The sequence below is a fragment of the Haliaeetus leucocephalus genome, unplaced genomic scaffold, assembly GCF_000737465.1.
Source record: "Haliaeetus leucocephalus isolate CR32 unplaced genomic scaffold, Haliaeetus_leucocephalus-4.0 Scaffold830, whole genome shotgun sequence".
NCBI classification, from domain to species: domain Eukaryota; kingdom Metazoa; phylum Chordata; class Aves; order Accipitriformes; family Accipitridae; genus Haliaeetus; species Haliaeetus leucocephalus.
The window spans coordinates 4,452,479-4,469,249 of record NW_010973266.1 but is presented as its reverse complement, the minus strand read 5'-3'; the positions used below and the strand labels follow the sequence as shown (position 1 = coordinate 4,469,249).

Here is a 16,771-nt window from a genome sequence, read left to right as displayed (position 1 = left end):
TTTTTTAGGTTTGAAAGAAAAAAAATATATCTAATCTGATACGTGTGAGACTACAAATACTTCTGTTTGAGTTGTGTCTGCAGGAGCTGAGAAGGTAAATTGTAGCATTGAGATTAATTTGTGAGCTAGCAGCCATCTTCAAATATCATCGATGGGTTTAACACATGCATGCACACCGACCTACAAACATACATGCATGTAGGAAGGCACACATGAAAAAACACGTTCGTGGATTAGTTTTAGCAGTCTGTTTGAAGTTGGTCCATTTCCCAGCTCAAGCATTAAAATTCAGCCCGAGTGCTGTCTTTAAATTGCTTTGATGCTAGGTGGGTTTCAACCCTGACCTGTCCTGACGGCAAGTGAAGTGATGGCTGTAACAAGCTGCAGATCAATATTCATAGCGGGTGTCCTGGACTGATAACACTATCCAAGACAATGTTCGCTATCGGTGGAGACAGCTGAGATATTGCGCCATTAGTGATGTTGTTTTAAATAACCTGATCCATTTCTGGGTCTATTTAATGAATTTCAGAGTTTAGATAATATCTTTAAGGAGAAGCCAGAGGCTATTGCAGAAACAGTGATGCAAATCAATGCCGCCAAGGCTCCTCTGCTTTTCTTAAAACAAAGTGGACTATAATTCTGCTGCAGCTCCTTATATATTCTGGGAGTCATGGCATGCTATTGATAGTATTAGCAATAAGAAAGTATTTGGACTGTATCGAGGGAGAAAACAGTATTATCTGTAAAGCTGAAACACAGTTGATAAAATCTTATCCATGATGGTAGAACGGAGGGGATCGGTTCAGCTCTTTATATGACGAACCAGTGTGTTTTTTCTCGGTTGTCTATACGAAGCGTTGGGCATGTACGAGAAGATGCCACCGAGGCGAAGCACGGCCCTGTCAGCGTTTCGGCCGAAGCCGACGTGGGTCTCGTCAGACTTCTGCCGCTGTGTGGATCAGCGCCTTGGTCCCCGCGGGCCGAATCCTGTCCTGCTTCAGTTCCCACAGACCTGCAGAGGCGATACGGGGTGCACGGGTGGCCCGGGGGAGCCGTGAGGGAATCCGCCATCCCACCGTGCTGCCGCTCCTGAGGGAAACCGCGAGATGGAAGGACGCCAAGCTCGTCGTCCCTTCGGAAAAAGCCTGACCCAAATTGAGACCCCGGGGTGCTCTTGCTGAGGGTCTGGAGCCCTTCCAGAAATTTTTAAGGAAACACGTTATGTTGCCTTTACTTTCGACAGCGTCTGCCTCAGGTGACGTGCGTGCTTCAGCGGATGGAAGTTTCTTCCCCGGGGGACGAGATACCTGAGGGAGTTTATCGTGGAACGGGGAACGAGCCCCGGCACTCGCCGCCTGGCTGCTTTTTAATGGCCGGCGCTGTTTGCCGGCCCGTTCCCGGGCCTGTTGGCGGCGGGCAACCCGGAGGCGGAGGCTGCTCGCCGTACCTGTGGAGAGGAGCCGCCGTTTTGGCGGGCGAGCGGAGGCGCCGGGCGCTCGCCGCGCTCTCGAAGAAGGCGTTCCTGCGATCGCCTGAGGAAAACCAAGCTTGGTCCGTGCGGCCACCTGCCTCAGGTGTGTTAACAACAGTAGTGATTAATTAATAAATTAATTGAGAGGCGGGGCGGGGGGCGGAACGCATCAAGGCTGCCGTGTTCACCCCGGTCTCTCCCTTTCCCCGGACTCCATTTCCCAGCAGCGCCTGCGGTTCGGCGGGACGGGGGAGGGTGGTGGGAGATGGCGGCCTGGGCTCGGGCGGTGAGGGGGCTGCTGCTGGACGTCAGCGGGGTTCTCTACGACAGCGGCGGCGATGGCGGGGTGCCCATCGCCGGCTCGGTGGAGGCGGTACGCAGGTGGGTGCCGGGGGGGGGTGTCGGAGGAACCCGGCCCGGCCCGCCCTCCCTAAGCCCGGGGAGGAGGAGGAGGAGGAGGCCGGTGAGGGGCCGCCCGGGGTGGGGGGTACCCCCAGAACATGGCGGTGCGGGCTTGGCACCCCGAAACATACAGCGTGCGCTTGACCCTGAGCTTTGGAGCTACAGCGTGTGAGGATCGGGGTTTAAAACCCCCCCGACGGTGCCGCCCCCCCCCCCCCCGCGGTTGGCGGTGTGAAAGTTGAGTGGGACAGGACAGCAAACGTGAACGTTTTGGGTCGCTTTAGTGTTTTTTGTCAGGCTTATTTAAGCTGCGAGGGAGTCCGCTGAGTTTGTGGATCTGCTGTTCCTGGGCTGGTGGGGAAAGGAGCCCGTGGCAGCGCAGACAGATCACAGCCCCGCTTGATTTTGTATTTACTGTCATCGCTGCACATGTAGCAGGAGCAGGCAATATATAAGAGGTCTGGCACGTTCCCCCGGTAATCATTTTTAAAATATTGCCCACACCGGCATGGTGCTTCTGTAAATTGATGAGCTTTGCTGTCAAATTAGCTGGGACTTCTTGCAGAGAACCTGCAACCCAGCAGAAATGGAGAATTGCAGCGCTGCAGTTAATGATTGCCCAGCTTATACGTGACTCAGAAGCAAAGTATTGCTGTGGCAAGTTACTCACCAGTGCCCACAGGTAGTGAACTCCTTCACTTTTAGCTGGGTAATGCAGTCCAGTTAACACAAGCTAAATAACCGTTGCTAAACAGACAGTGATTTCATTTCTTTAACTAACTTCTATTAACTAGGTTGACTTGCCAGTATGTCTGTATCAGCCCTACTTGACTGGAGGAGCAGGATGGGGCCAGGGGAGAGCAATGGCCGCAGGGCCGTCTTCGTTTAAAGGCAGGTATTGATTGGTGGGTCTGCCCCACTGGAGGAGGTCGTGGGTTTCTGGAAGAGCCTTTTGGCTCTACGTGATGTTTCACTAACCTGCTGCAGAAAATCCAGATCCATTTCACGCGGCGAGCGCTGCTGTGTGTACCCCACTTGAAATGTTTTAAATGTCGAAATACGAGCCAGTGTGAAGCGTTGACAGGCTGCTCAGTGAGCATCTCTGCGGCTTCTGTCCTCTGGGACCACCCAGCACAGACACACCTGTGGCGAGTACTTTATCAAGCAGGGAAATGTGCAGGAAGAAATATTGAATCACTAAAATTAATCACACAAGTTTAGTTAAATATGTGCCTAAATGTTGGTGGCACCGCCATGGAAAAGGCAGAACTGGAGAAGATCCAAAGGTACTGGTAATAAAAGAATTCTTTGCTGCATTTTTGTTGTGTTTTTTTTTTAAATTATATCTTTGTTCATATTGCTTAAAATACATGTAGTAGGCACATAAAGTGTCATTGAATGAATCTTCTGTTTTTGTCTACAGGATCAGAGTTTCCAGTGCTGTCAGAAAGCAGTGTTTGAAGCAGGTTTTAGGCTTATTGAGGCTCTTGGCCTGTTTGTGGTGCTCAGCTGGCCGCAGCTGGCCAGGGGGAGCTTGTGGGTGCCAGGATGGCCGACAGGAAACCCGCGCTCGGAGGGAATTTGGTGAAATTAGGCAGAGGGAAGAGTTGCTTTTATAAAGACATTGCATTGAAATACCGTGGCACGTGAGTTTTCCAAGGGATCACCTGTGACTTCTGTTCCCATTCCTCCATGTCCCCTTTATGTAATATTTCAGCATGATTTCTGTTCTCGTGCCTTTCTGTAGCTATGCTACAGGCTCAGGATTCAAGAGAGACCCTAAGAGAAAAGGCTTGTTGCAAAATGAAAGCATTTGTTTCCCCTTGGGTGTACAGAGTAGCCTGTTTGCTGACTGCAAAGGGGCAGGCACTGCTGGGGTTGCCTCTGCCAAGATTAAACTTTCCTGGCTTTCCTTCTTGTCTTGCTCAAATCCTCCTGGTAATGTTGCTTCCCGCTGAGGCCGATGCTAGTGCCAGCTGGTCTGTCATTGAAGGAGAGTCTTCTGCTCTCCCATCTTCTAGGAGAACGCGTCTTACCACCCTCTTATCATTTCTTGCCGACTGGCACTTTCTGCTGGGACCATCGCGTATACTGAGTTTGTGCAGTGTGTAACACTGCACAGCCCACGTCATAGCCGAATCCTCCAGGCATGGCCAAAACAAACATAAATAACAACAACTACTTTATTACTGTTGGAGATCAAATAATTCCTTTAAAAACCAGGACATATTCAATAATATCTGCATCGCGGTTTGCCAGATGCTTTTGACATATTTTTTTTTTTCTCCTAGGTATTTTCTGTCAGGTTGCAGGCTGTTATTTAATAATTTTTACCACTGCATTTGCTGAAACCTCCCATATGGAGGCAACGTAAACTGCAGTTTAATTTACAGCAATGTCAGAGATAAGCTAATGAAACAACAGTAAAACTCTGGCCTTGGGCTAAATGTAAGATATTGCGGGCTTCCGTTTGAAATACTGGAAATGTCTAAGCCCTTGTTCCTCGTTAGGGATTTCTGTGACTCGGTAGCTAATCTGACCTGTCTGCCTCTCTGACCTGGAGGGGCATGCAGGGGTCTTCAAGGTGGGTTTGGAGAAGCAATCCAACAACAGGCTCCCAAGCGCTGCACTGGGAAAGTTGATCTTGTTTGGGCAGGATCTGGTGAGCGTCAGCAGGTGCGTGCTGTGCTGTGTCCACCGTGCTGCACGGGGAGGTGACACGCTGCACCGCCTCATGGGCTGCCGTGGGGCTTCTCTGCAGCTCTGTGCATGAGGTTTGTTTCCAAGGGAGCGTGCTGGGAGCATGATGGTTGTTTTTAGCGTGTGTGGGCTCCGAGCAGTTTCATGTCAATAAGCAATGGAGGAGTGGTGGTGATAGCTGTGGAAACTGGGCACAGCAGAAGTGAGTATAGAAAAGTGCCAGGAAAGAAAAAAAAAACCAACAAACTAACCCAAACCATTTTGTTCAGGTCATTCAATGTAAGTGGTTAAGAATAATCATTTTCCTTGGGTAAAGTCAAGTAGCCTTATTTATCTGCCTATTAAGTTGGTAATTGTTCTAGCTCACACCATTTAAAATCTTTATTGACTCATTATCCTATTGCCAGTTGGTCATTAATATTTGTGTCTGCGTCATAGTACAGCTCAGTGGTTTCAAGCAGATGGATTAAAGCTAAAAGCAGCTCTTTTTTTAAATTGATTCATTTTTGTATCAATTAAAAAGTCATTATTGCAAATAGCTAGGAACTTTATAATTAATTCAAATTGATATGGTCTTTTGCTGAAAGATGTCTAAAATCTTTTAGTGCATATATATGTCCAATAGGAGTCTTAAATACCATTTTGATAATTCATACTACAGATATAGTCTCATAATATGACAGCTGACTTGTTCTCTTCAGATTGTCTTGCTACATCATCTCCCACACCATTACAGCAATTAACTTTGTGTAACAACATATAGTACACACCAATAAAAATCGTAAGTAAACATTTTCATTTGCGGTTGGTTTCATATGACTGAAGCCATTTCAACTCCTTAAGTTTGCTGCATTATTTTTCTTGTTTTCAGCCAAATTCTGCTATGCAGTTATTTGAGTTAGTATTTGAGAGAGTAGCGATGTAATTTCTGCCAGAAGAATTTGGACCATTTTATGTTTATGATGGCTGGGGGGGTGGGAGGGTGGTTCTCTCTTGTTTGTTTTTAGCTAGCAGTACAGTCAGATGAAGCAGAAGAATGACCAAAGAAACTGATGGATACTGAAACATCCTGACCAAGATGACATTCAGTTACGTACTTCCCAGTGCCGTAGTGTCCCTGCTGAGGAAAGCGTCAGTAGTCACTACCCAAGTTGTTATAACTTGTGATGAAACACCAAGTGTTACAACTGGGAATGCTTTATTTATTGCTAATGTACCTGCATCTCTGATAAATTTTACCTGTGAAATATCTTAGGATTCAGTATGCACTGAAAGGGAACTGGTAAATCGGAGGCTGAAAAGATGAACCACAGAAGTATTTGTTGTACAGAGCAGACCTCCTTCTGCACTCCAGTAATGACAAGGTGAATCCGGATCCTTATTGTTACTCGGCCCAGCTATGGCAGACAGGCATCCATGTGCCTAAGGGCATTGGCACCCCTGGTTTAACCCAGAAGCCAGGGTGCCAGGAAAGTCATTAAATCCACTGGGCACTATTATTGTTAACTTTAGGTGGGGATATTGGAGTGGTGGATGACTAAAAGTTTTAAAGGGCCACATCATCTTATGAAGCTGCTTTTGGATCTTCTGATCTATAACATTTCTTGATTGTTTAGTTTACTGTAGTATATGTTTGTTGTTGTTTTAAAAAAAATCCTTATAACAGAATTAAATAAAACGCATCTCTTCTGAGTCCGTGCAGTTAACTGGCAGACGCTGTGGAGCAGATCAGAAAGCCTACGGACAAGATCAGAAGGCCCATCTGTGACTTAAAGGCTTCTTCTGGAGCCAACCTTAACAGTGCCTCTGTACTGTGCTGTTGTTGTCTTAATTGATTTACACAGCATTGACACGAGGTGAGCTATTCGCTTTTTATCTTACAAATAGCAGGGAGCTGGTCTCTTACAAGACAGAAGGTGGTTAAACATCCATAAAAGATGCTCTGCCTGTGCTCTGTTATTTGCATTTACAGCTGTGTGCTGATAGTGTGCCTATTAGCATATCCATATGAAAAGCACACAGTAGTTGGACATTTACAACATCCTGTTGTTTGGCCAGTATAGCGCATCTGTTAGCACAACTTTCTACAGAGTTCTTTAAAAGAGCAACGGAAATCTGGGGAGCAGGGAGGCTGTGGAGCAGCTGGACAGTCGTGTTAAAATAAAATACCTGGAGAGTCTAACAAGGCGAAGATTGCGAGGAGAACAAGCGAAACTGGAACCGTAAAGCAATTCAGCATGCGGGGGTTCAAGTGGGACAGTTGTGAGTTTACAAAGAGCCATCTGAAAGTGTGTGTAGGACAAGGAGTAGGAAATATTTGTTGTCATGGAAGATAACGAAGCATGGCTTAGCACAGTCTGTGCAGATGTTCAAAGTTTCAAGGCTTGCTATGCCTTCATGACATGTGATAGCAAAGGAGTTGTTCCTCCTAGAAAAAGACTTTCACATAAACTATACAAACTCTTGTGTAAATATCTGCTCATTTGTCTTTGCGGTTAACTCTCTTTGCACTTTCTATCCATGGATCCCAAAGAAGGGTAGGTGTCACCTGCCCTTTCTGAAGCAGCAGAGACACAAAAAGACGAAGTCGTTCTGTATTGTCATGTAGCTGTTCACTGGCAGAGCCAGGACAAGATCCAGGAATTGATCCTCAGTGGGTGCAGAGTTGTCACAGCTCCCCTTTATTCTGTAACATCAGCTATGGCCTCAGTTTTCTGAAGGCAGTGGACCTTCCTAACCTATATTTACTTTCCTAATCAACAAGGTTCGTTATTTTTTTTAAAAAAGATCTGTGTCCCTGAAGTTGTGGGTACTCCAAGTGCTGTTTGCACAAATTGCATGAGTAAGTGCTTACACGTTTGGAATTTAAACATCATTAACCTTTAGGGTCTTGAGCTACTTACTGTCCATCGGCTACTTACATGCCATACAAATATTTACCAATAAAGAATAATAGCAGCTACTACAGTGATATCTACTACCTAATGGTACTTGTTTGCCCACTACCTGATACTGATTAATCCCTGAAGTGGATGAGCAGCACTCTGCCTAGTTCTGTGCTTTATTTAGAGCTTGAGACTTGTCTCAGTTTACCACTGTGGTAGTATTTTTTTCCCTGTCTTTCATGCTTGGTGAACTCAGTCTGGAATCTTAGAACTGAGCCTGATTCTTTGCATATCATCAGCAGTATTGCCATTCAGATTCCATGGTGTCTTTGCAAGTGATGTACTGGAATTAGTTGTCAATTGCTTCCCGATTAAAATCTCTGCAAGTTTTTTGGAATGCAACTTGGTCTTTGAGCTATTGCAATGAAATAATATGGTATTTTCTAAAGTAGGTAAGCAGAGCATGTGAGAGTGAATTCTTTCTTTATAAAATAGGCTAAGTGAAACCTTTTGGCAATTTACTTTCTTTTTCTGAGAAAGAGAATTCATTAGTTACAAACAGGTGCTGTTTGTATACAAAGTAAGAATTCAACTGTGATGAAGATAACTTGGTTTTGACTGAAATTTTAATGGAATAATTAGTAGCTTCAGAGGCAAAACCCCTAACTGCTTTTAGCACAGAATGAAAGCTATTGGAGTGTGATTAATTATATTATCCATAAAAATGTTTTGCTTAATGCAAATAGATATATTCCAGACCTGTTCATGCTAACTGCATCCCCAATGTTCAGATTTTTTTCTTGACAGCTCCAAAGTGGAGCATTACCAAGTATTTAAAGTATACCAGAGTTTTATTTTGTTACAAAATACACCCATATGTTTAAATTGTACTTGGTTTTGTGCTGCTGCGATATGACAATCAGCCAGCTACTACAAGACGGAGTGAGAAGTCCTGACTCAGTTTCTGTAGTGTGGTTAAAGTCTGGGACTGCTAGGTGTAATACTTGAAGCGAATTTGGAAACCTGCAGTGATTAAATGCATCTTGTTGCTGAACATAATGGACCGGAAAGATTTTTCTTGTATTCTGCTTTGTGCTTCCTTTCTGCGGATTCACTTCAAAAGCATGTATTATTTCTATTAAATGCTTAATTCTAGATTTCACTCTTGTGGCATATTGTTGTCTACAAATCTGTAGACAAATCTTTTGTCTACTCTTCTGTTCAGGCAGGTGGAATATGATTTGTAGTGTTGGGTAATTTATTCAGTAATTCTGGTATCCAGCTGTATTCAGTGGTCAGAGAGGCAGCCTTGTAGGGAATTCAGGACAAGATGGACTTTGTGTTTGTTTTGGTGTACAACTTCCAGTATTTATTGCTACCTCTGAAAAATTCTGAATTATTAAAGTACCTGAATAAAGGCATTGGTAGGTTTTTAAAGTTTACTTTGAACTACAGTTTAGTGATTTTTCAGTTTTTGCTGTCAAGCAGTGTCTCAAAGTGGTATTTCCAGAGTCTTTAGCTTTATAATGGTACCTCTTCTTGTTTCACCCTTGCCCGCCCTTAAATAACATTGGCCTCTTTTCTTGTGGCTCCTTCATATGTGCCTATTAATCTGCCTTCATTCCTGTTCAAAGGTAATGCCCTCCTATTTTTTAATCCCTTTTGCAATTCCTCCTTTGGATTCCCTCCAAATGATCCACTTCTATATAGAGAGAGGTGAGCCATATGGGTCTGGAGAGGAAATTGTGCTCGTGAGATAGCAGATGTGGAGATGAGTTTCAGACACAAGAATGCAAGGGGGAGTGGGGCCAAAAAGTGCTGTATGTAAGGATTTGTCAGGCCAGCCTTGCTATATGGAGCAGAAAGCTAGACCACCAGAGAACGGGAGCTTTAATGAGCTCGGCTGTACTCAGGACCAATGACAGGACATCAGTGAATGGAAACACCAGGAGATCAGGGGACAAAAGTAGCATCAGAAATGCGACAGCAAGATTTAAGCAGTTTGGACATACTGTAAGGATGGCAGTCAGAGGAATGGAAAGGTTTGGACACTGGGATAGAGAAGGAACAACCAGAAAACAAGCCAAGGTTGCTGTGTCACAGGAGCGTGCGTGGGGTTTCATCCACAGTCCTCTGATCTCATCACACCCGGAGAGCAAAACACCGGGAAGTTCAGTGTTTTGGTGGAATTGGGAGGCTTGTGTTGTAAAAACTAGCCAAATGAACTAAGGATGGAGAAAGGCTTTTGTGGCTGGCTTCCTTCAGACTTTTGAAATAATGATTTTGCTTGGTGTTTTTTCAGAAGCTGAAATTAAAAGATGAACAATGCTTGCTGCTGAAATAGCACGAATGCAGATTTGCAGAGAAAGCATAACATATTATTGCCACAAATATGCTTTTTAAGCAGAGGGCACATAAAGCAGAGCGAATGTACTCCCCACACACAGGCATTTCCACAGCTAGACCCCAGAAGGGGTTATCGCTTTCAGCCAACGCTGAGCTGGAAAACCCTTTTGCATCCTCTTAGGTGTGTGTGCTGCTCTGGCAGCCGGAGGTCCTCCTGGGAAAAGCCTGCAAGATCAGGCCCAGGATTTGCATTAATTCGGAAATGTAACATAGTCTGACACTTCAAGATGTAACCTGTTCATCGCAGGGGTTTTGCCTTCTGTGTAGAGCAGCGTGTGACTTGCTAGGTGCGTGACTCCCCAGCAGTGGCAGGGCCAGCCAGGAAGGCTTTTGTGGGCAATGGAAAGACATCCCATTGCCTGCTAGTCAGCAGTGTCTGAAGGCACGGAAGGTTTTGATGCCTCCCTTTGTCCTGATCGCTCACCATTTTGTGGTCTGGATGAGATTTTACCCACCATTATGCAGGCTGTTGAGGACTAGTACTGATCTGTTCTTGCAAAACCCGTTTTAATTCATTGTCTTGAGTGAATTTTTTAGACACTGGCTAAAACCACATCATGCGCTGTGGTTCTCCATCAGCCAGGCAGCCTAAAGGAGTGGTATAAATTTCTGCTCTTTTCAAACACTTTCTTCTGTATCGACCTTGAAACTAGGCAAGTAATTTCTACTTTTGACCATTACGCTCAGTTTGTTCTTGGCTCGGTTTCATCTCCTCTTGACAGGAGAAGTTTTACCTGTAGCACCAGCACCCTGGCCCTTGCAGAGGGCAGTAAGCAAACATTAGCCCTGCCCAGGTGCGAGGACATTCCTGCACAAGTCCTGGTTTTACTTTATTGTTTGGTTGCAGGTAGATAACTCTCAGGTACTGTTATTTCCCTGTGTTTCAGAGATGGTATTAGAGTGCTGACAAGTTTACACTGAAGCACACTGGTATTCGTCTGCTGATGCAAAAGAGTCAAACAGCATAAGTGCTTAGCATGCTTTCTTTTCTTTTAAATTAAAAAAAAAAAAAAAAAGGGCTCTGAAAAACCAAAAAGCAGGATGAAAAGCCAGTTCTGGAAATCTCATAACCAGTGCTCTTCCAGACCCCTTTGAAGTTGGCGTTGGACAGTTGCCAAGCTCAGGCTTGTTGCCTCTTCCAGGGTTTTGCTTTCTGCCCCCCTGCCTGTCTGCACAGGACCTGCTGGCAGGACTCTCCTTCTGCTCCCCTGTTAAGAAAAACCCTCACTGCAAAAGAGGGTGGTCAAAGATGGGAAGTCTGAAGTTTAGCCTTATACCGTGTCCTTAGTTGCTTCTGCCATGTGCAGGACAATGTGAATTTAAGAAGGAGTGATGGCTTCCAGCTTAGATTCTGGGGCCATTTCTTTTCCTACGGGTGTCACAACCTTTACATCATCTGAAAGAAGAGTTTTTGTGTTTAATATGCCCAAAGGCTGCCCGTTAAGGTTGGCAAGGGCGGTTGGTTAAGTCTGCACAAGGTCAGTCAGGATGTCTAATAATTGTCCTAACACTTTACCTGTTATGGAACAATAATGAGAGTTTTTTCATTATTTTCGGGTGAGTGAACCTGGCAGATGCTGACAGCCAGCAGATGTGTAAAGTTCGAGGTGATTTGTAAGGGACCGGCTCATCTGACGCACGGTAATTGCATTGTGGGACATTGTCACTCAGCGTCGTGTCCCGCTCCGGCAGAACGAGGTAAAGGTCAGTTCAAAGAGCTGGCGTAGCGTAAGGGGCAGCTCGGGGCTGAAATTAAAAACCTCATTTCCATCTCTCCCCTATACTTGTGCTCATGGTGTGCCCAGAGCCGGGTGGATACCCCGGTTCTAGATTTAGTGATTGTTCTGGCAACTGAGCGGTTGTTTTGGTCTGGACTGGGTTTAAATGCCTCCTCTAGTAAGGCTTAGAAAAAATCTCCTTACCCACCTGTTGGTGTGTTAGTTCAGTGCTCATCTGTCCGCTTATAATTTTGGGCTTGGAAGTTTCTTTTGTGACTTGTTCCTTTGCTTCAGCGCCTGTATACCATGGCAGCAGAGCCTGTGCGGCACACAGCTGGAGGGGTGCAATTGGACTTTTCATCTGCTCCCTGCTGCCCTGCGCACTCTGTCGTCCTCCCTAGAGGGGCTCTGACAAGTTTCTTTTTCTGCAGAGATGCTTTTAGCCGAGTTTGCCATTTGTGACACCCTGAAAAATCAGAAGCTGCTCTCCCTTCACGCCTAGCTCCCCGCACGCAGGTGAAGTCCAAGTTCCCCCGTTCCTGTTCGTGGGCATTAGGAGTGGTATGAGCAGTCATGTTGGAAACAGAGTGGATTTGTCTGACGGTGAGTCTGTTGACGGCCCCGAACGGGGAGCGAGAGGCAGCCTTGGGATGTCTGCAGCTAGCTGGACCATGCAGAGTTCCCGCAGTATGGAGCGCCCTGCTACCTGTCTCTGTGTTCGGCTTGCGCTCTAATCAGGATTGATTTCTGGTGCTTCTGGAGTTTGAGTGGGATCTTTATCATGGCCACGATGAATGAAAGTCAGCTAAAGCTCTGATTGACTGGGTTTCCTGGGTGTGCCTGCGCTTCTGTAATATAGATGCTGATAAATCTGTAATATGCTCGAGATCTTGATAAAATGTGTGTTGTGTATTTTGTCTGCTGTTGCCTCATTCTTCTGTACTTGCAGGTATCTAATCCCTCGCTCTTTATCTTATAAGGCATCACATTACAGATTTTGTTCTTTCTTCTTCTCCTAACATCCTCTCACTTGCCGGCACTAGAAATTGCAGTAATTTGCTCTGCACGTGCTTCTTAAAATGTGAACGCTGGTGGCTGGGTCACCTCAGTAGCTCGAGGTTTCCCGTTAAGCTGGCCAGCTTAGCAGCTGTGCCCCCAGTGCACCATAGACTCACTGTGTGAAGCATCTCGCCTCTGTCAGAGACCTTCACGCCATCTCTCTTAGTTTGTCCTGGTGCAAAACCTGACCATGAAAACTGAAGGAGTTTTGCTGTAAACACGAGCAGAGCCAGGATTTCCCCCATGTAGAGCTGTTGTTAAAAGCTCTCCCTAATTATTTAAGCTCTGAATTAATAGTTGTTTGCTGATGTGTGCTGGCCTGCAGGCTCCACTCACGGTCCCCGTGCTGAGCATCGAGGGATGGATTTGTCCCAGTGTATGTGTAATCGTGCACGTACTGGTCAGTGTGACTGTACTGTACAAAAATTTGGCAGAGAGCTAGCAGAGGGTCTTTTTAGAGATGCTAACTGTGAAGGAGAAAGTGGCTTTTCATTGAAAAGGTATTTTGTAGAAATAAGTCTTCTCCGGAGTTCTTGATAATTTTTCTTTTGTTTAGTGTTCCAGGATATTTTTGAGACTCCTTTTCATGTTTCACCAGAGGAGTCCCATTTTCTGACTGGCTGGGCCTATCCTCACCTGATCCTAAGCATTTACTGAGCCCATTTGTTGAGGTGATAATTGCTGGTGGCCACGAAGGCGTAAAGCAATACAGGACGTGTCCATATTGCTTCAGCTTTCGTCAAGCCTTTCAGAAATGTAACTGGTTTTCATCTAAAATTCTGAGAAGGAAGTTAGATTTGTAGTATAGGAAAACTGAGTCTTTGCTTTCACCAAGTTGACCCATGAGGGTGCTTATTTGTCTGTGCAAGTCGGTGGTTAGTGTTGTTCCTGGATTCATTTCATTGACCTTTAGGAAGAGAAAGAATAGATTCTTATTCAACAAATGTCTGCTTCCAGGCAGTCGTGAATCATTGGATTTTTTTTCCTAAGAGTGTGCAGATAGGCTTTGCATTTAGAATAAGATTTTTTTAACCACGGCACACTCTATTAAAGTTTGTTATGTATCCAAATTATACTGCTTTGCTTTTTAACTACATCTGAAACCGTGTTTCGAATAACAGATGTGGAATACTGTCATCCCACTGTCACACCAATTGTTCATTGTTCTGAGAAGGTCACATCATAATTCATTAACAATAATTATTCCCTGGGTACACCCTGCACTTCTTCACTCAATTGCTTCATTAACTTGTGAGTGAATCTCACATTCACTGCTCCAATCAATGAAGATATATTTATAATGTACAAGTGGATGCTATTAGTTACAATATATTAACTGCCTAATTTAAAATAGAAAAGCTATCTTTATGAAGGGCAATTAACCACTAAGTGTAATTGATAATTCACATACCTATGATTAGGAAAGACAAATAATAAGAAAGAAATGAATCACCAGCGTTACTGAAGAAGACACTGGCGTGCAGTTTCAATGAGCGGAAGGGGCTTTCTGGGTGAGGACCAGATTTCTAAGAATCCTTTGATGGAAAGTTCGTCACCAGATGCATTACCTCGAGGTGGTTTTGGTGTTTGCGCCAACCAATTGGGATCATCTTCCCTAGAAAAGGAACCCAGCATGTTTTGTTGTCTTGAGAGTCAGTGCAGGGGCTTTCCTAACAGAGAAGTCCTTTTTCATCCTAACACAAAGAAAAGTAACAATATTTTAATAAGAATTTATAAGCCTAGCTCCGAACCTACCTAGGTATCCAAAACTGTAAGAGCTCAGGTCCTCAAAGATAATTATGTACAAATTCACACTAAAATTGACAAAAATTAGGCATTTTAATATATTTGAGGAGCTAAGTAACAGTCCCTTCCTTTGGCAAATATTTAAAAAAAAATTGTGATACATTTTCAATGCTTCTGATTTTCCATGGCCACTTTGAAATACATTGGTTCTCCAAATAGCTGACAACTCATCCTTGGAGAAGAGGTCTTTTTGTGACATCCCCAGTAGGTCACCACAGCTTGGGTCAGGAAATAAAGCCGCTCAGAGGCAGAGGACTTGGCACGGGATTGCAGAGTACCAATCCACAGGAACCACGTCCTTGGCTCTGGGCACTTGGCGCCATGTTTTCTTCCCTTGAGAAGCCATTTGCCTGTAAACATTTATTAATGAATTGGTTAAAGTACCATATTTTTCAGGATTACCCACGAACTAACAGCACAGGTGTTTTATGAGAGATTAAATGATGAATGTAACTGAAGCCACCCCAGTGTTGATATAAGCATCGCTGCAACTAGCTGGCTTCTTACCTGGAGTCTGCAGAAGTGCAAAGCCTTGCTGTTACCTCCAACTAATCACTGCAGCAGGTGATCAGGAAGTGGAAAAGTGAAAATCCAAGTTAAAATGCTAATAGCCAGTGGTATCACACCAGCTACTGTACTCACGGCTGTACAGTGCCTTCAGGTCATGTGTGATTACATCCATGGACCGGTTTAAAGAAAAGGAACTGGATTTGGTTTTTTTGATGTGTAAAGGAGCATGTGCCTGACAGACTGTGGTATTCTGGGGATGGTGGGCATCACCTGTGCTGCTCTATTCAGCTTAGCTCTCTGCTCCAGAAGGGCAGTTACATGCTGTGGCAGGGGGTCTACACATGAAAATTGCAGCTGTAGTGCCCAGAATCCATATTTTACATGTGTCTTAGTCACAGTAAGGGATCCTGCTCCTGTTCTGGAATATCCTCTTTGCATTTTTGCTGTAATTATCCAAGTTGGGGGTGGTGATGTCGTGATGCATGCTCAGGCTTCAGTGGGACAGCAAAGCTGGTACTCTTAGCTCCTTTTCTATGTCTGGTTAACCCATCTGTTGCTATTACTCAACAGGATCAAAGCATCTGGTCTGAAGCTGCGGTTCTGCACTAACGAAACCCAAGCAACCCGGGAGAAGTTTGTGAAGAAGCTCCAGGGCATGGGCTTTGACATCTCCGTGGATGAAGTCACTGCCCCAGCACCAGCAGCCTGCCACATTTTGAAGGAGCGCAGCCTGAGGCCGCACTTGCTTGTGCACAATGGTGGGACACCGCTGCAGTAGATGCTGGGAGACATAGAGGGACACCCCAGAGAGATGCAGGCATTTGCGATAGAGCAGTGAATTCCCATAGCTTGAGGGGGGAAGAGCTCCTAGCTGTTGTTTTCCTAGAGGGAAAACTTTTTCCTTAGTCATGAGACTCTGGAATAAACCATAGTGGTCTGGCCTGAGCGAGATCTCAATTGTGGCAGTGGTACAGGGAAGGCACAGAGTTGTGCTGAGGGTCAGCAAGTGCACAGAGGAGTCTGCTACTTAACAACAGAGACTAGGAGATAGGCGAGGTCTTCTGTAAGACATGACATTGTCTTTGTTATCATGGCAGAGGTTTTAAGTTTAAAGTGTTTTCTTCTGTAGGATGTGGGTACGGAGAAAGGAGGTGGATCCTGCTCTTGCTATTGCACATTTTCATTCAGCTACCCAGGAGTTTGTCTCGGGTCTAGGTGCTTGGGTATAATGAGCTAAGATATAACTGAGATGTGGGTGACGGGAGCTAAGGCAAGGGTAGGAAATGGTTTATTTGGCTCTTTGTTCTAGGACAGATGAATAGCAGGATCTGGGCAGGACTAGAAGGGGTCTGAAGAACAGTTGATTGAGACTTGGATTTTTTTTAAAGTTTTTTTTTATGTGTCACGGAATGAATGAAAGGAAACACAAATCTGGGGGAAAACCATTACTTCCAATGGCATTTGAAATGGTAAGGGGTTTGTGGATTTTTTTTTTCCCCTCCTTCTGTAGATCTCATCCCTGAATTTGCTGAGATTGATAAAGCAAACCCAAACTGTGTGGTTATTGGAGATGCAGCAGAAAACTTCACCTATGCAAACCTTAATGAAGCTTTCCGAGTTCTGATTGGGATGGAGAAGCCTGTTTTGATCTCCCTTGGAAGAGGGTGAGTTAAGCACTGTTTCTTCTTCAAGTCTCTGTATTTTTTAATTTCCTCTAGTGTCTTTGTACTTAATGGAGGCCAGATATTGGTGTGGGCATTCACAGTACCAATTTCTAAGCAGTTAATCTATGTGTCTGGACTGGGAGGCTG

General features: G+C 44.9%; 1 protein-coding gene across 1 annotated transcript in view; it reads left to right on the top strand.

Annotated features, from left to right (window-relative positions):
- The first annotated feature begins 1,739 nt into the window (after nucleotides 1–1,739).
- The window catches only part of LHPP (phospholysine phosphohistidine inorganic pyrophosphate phosphatase), an 88,775-nt gene continuing 73,743 nt past the window's right edge, over nucleotides 1,740–16,771 (top strand). Inside the window, exons 1-3 of the mRNA XM_010581985.1 lie at nucleotides 1,740–1,855; nucleotides 15,531–15,718; nucleotides 16,471–16,624. Coding sequence (XP_010580287.1) covers nucleotides 1,740–1,855; nucleotides 15,531–15,718; nucleotides 16,471–16,624 — 458 coding nt within the window. The remainder of the gene's footprint in view (nucleotides 1,856–15,530; nucleotides 15,719–16,470; nucleotides 16,625–16,771) is intronic.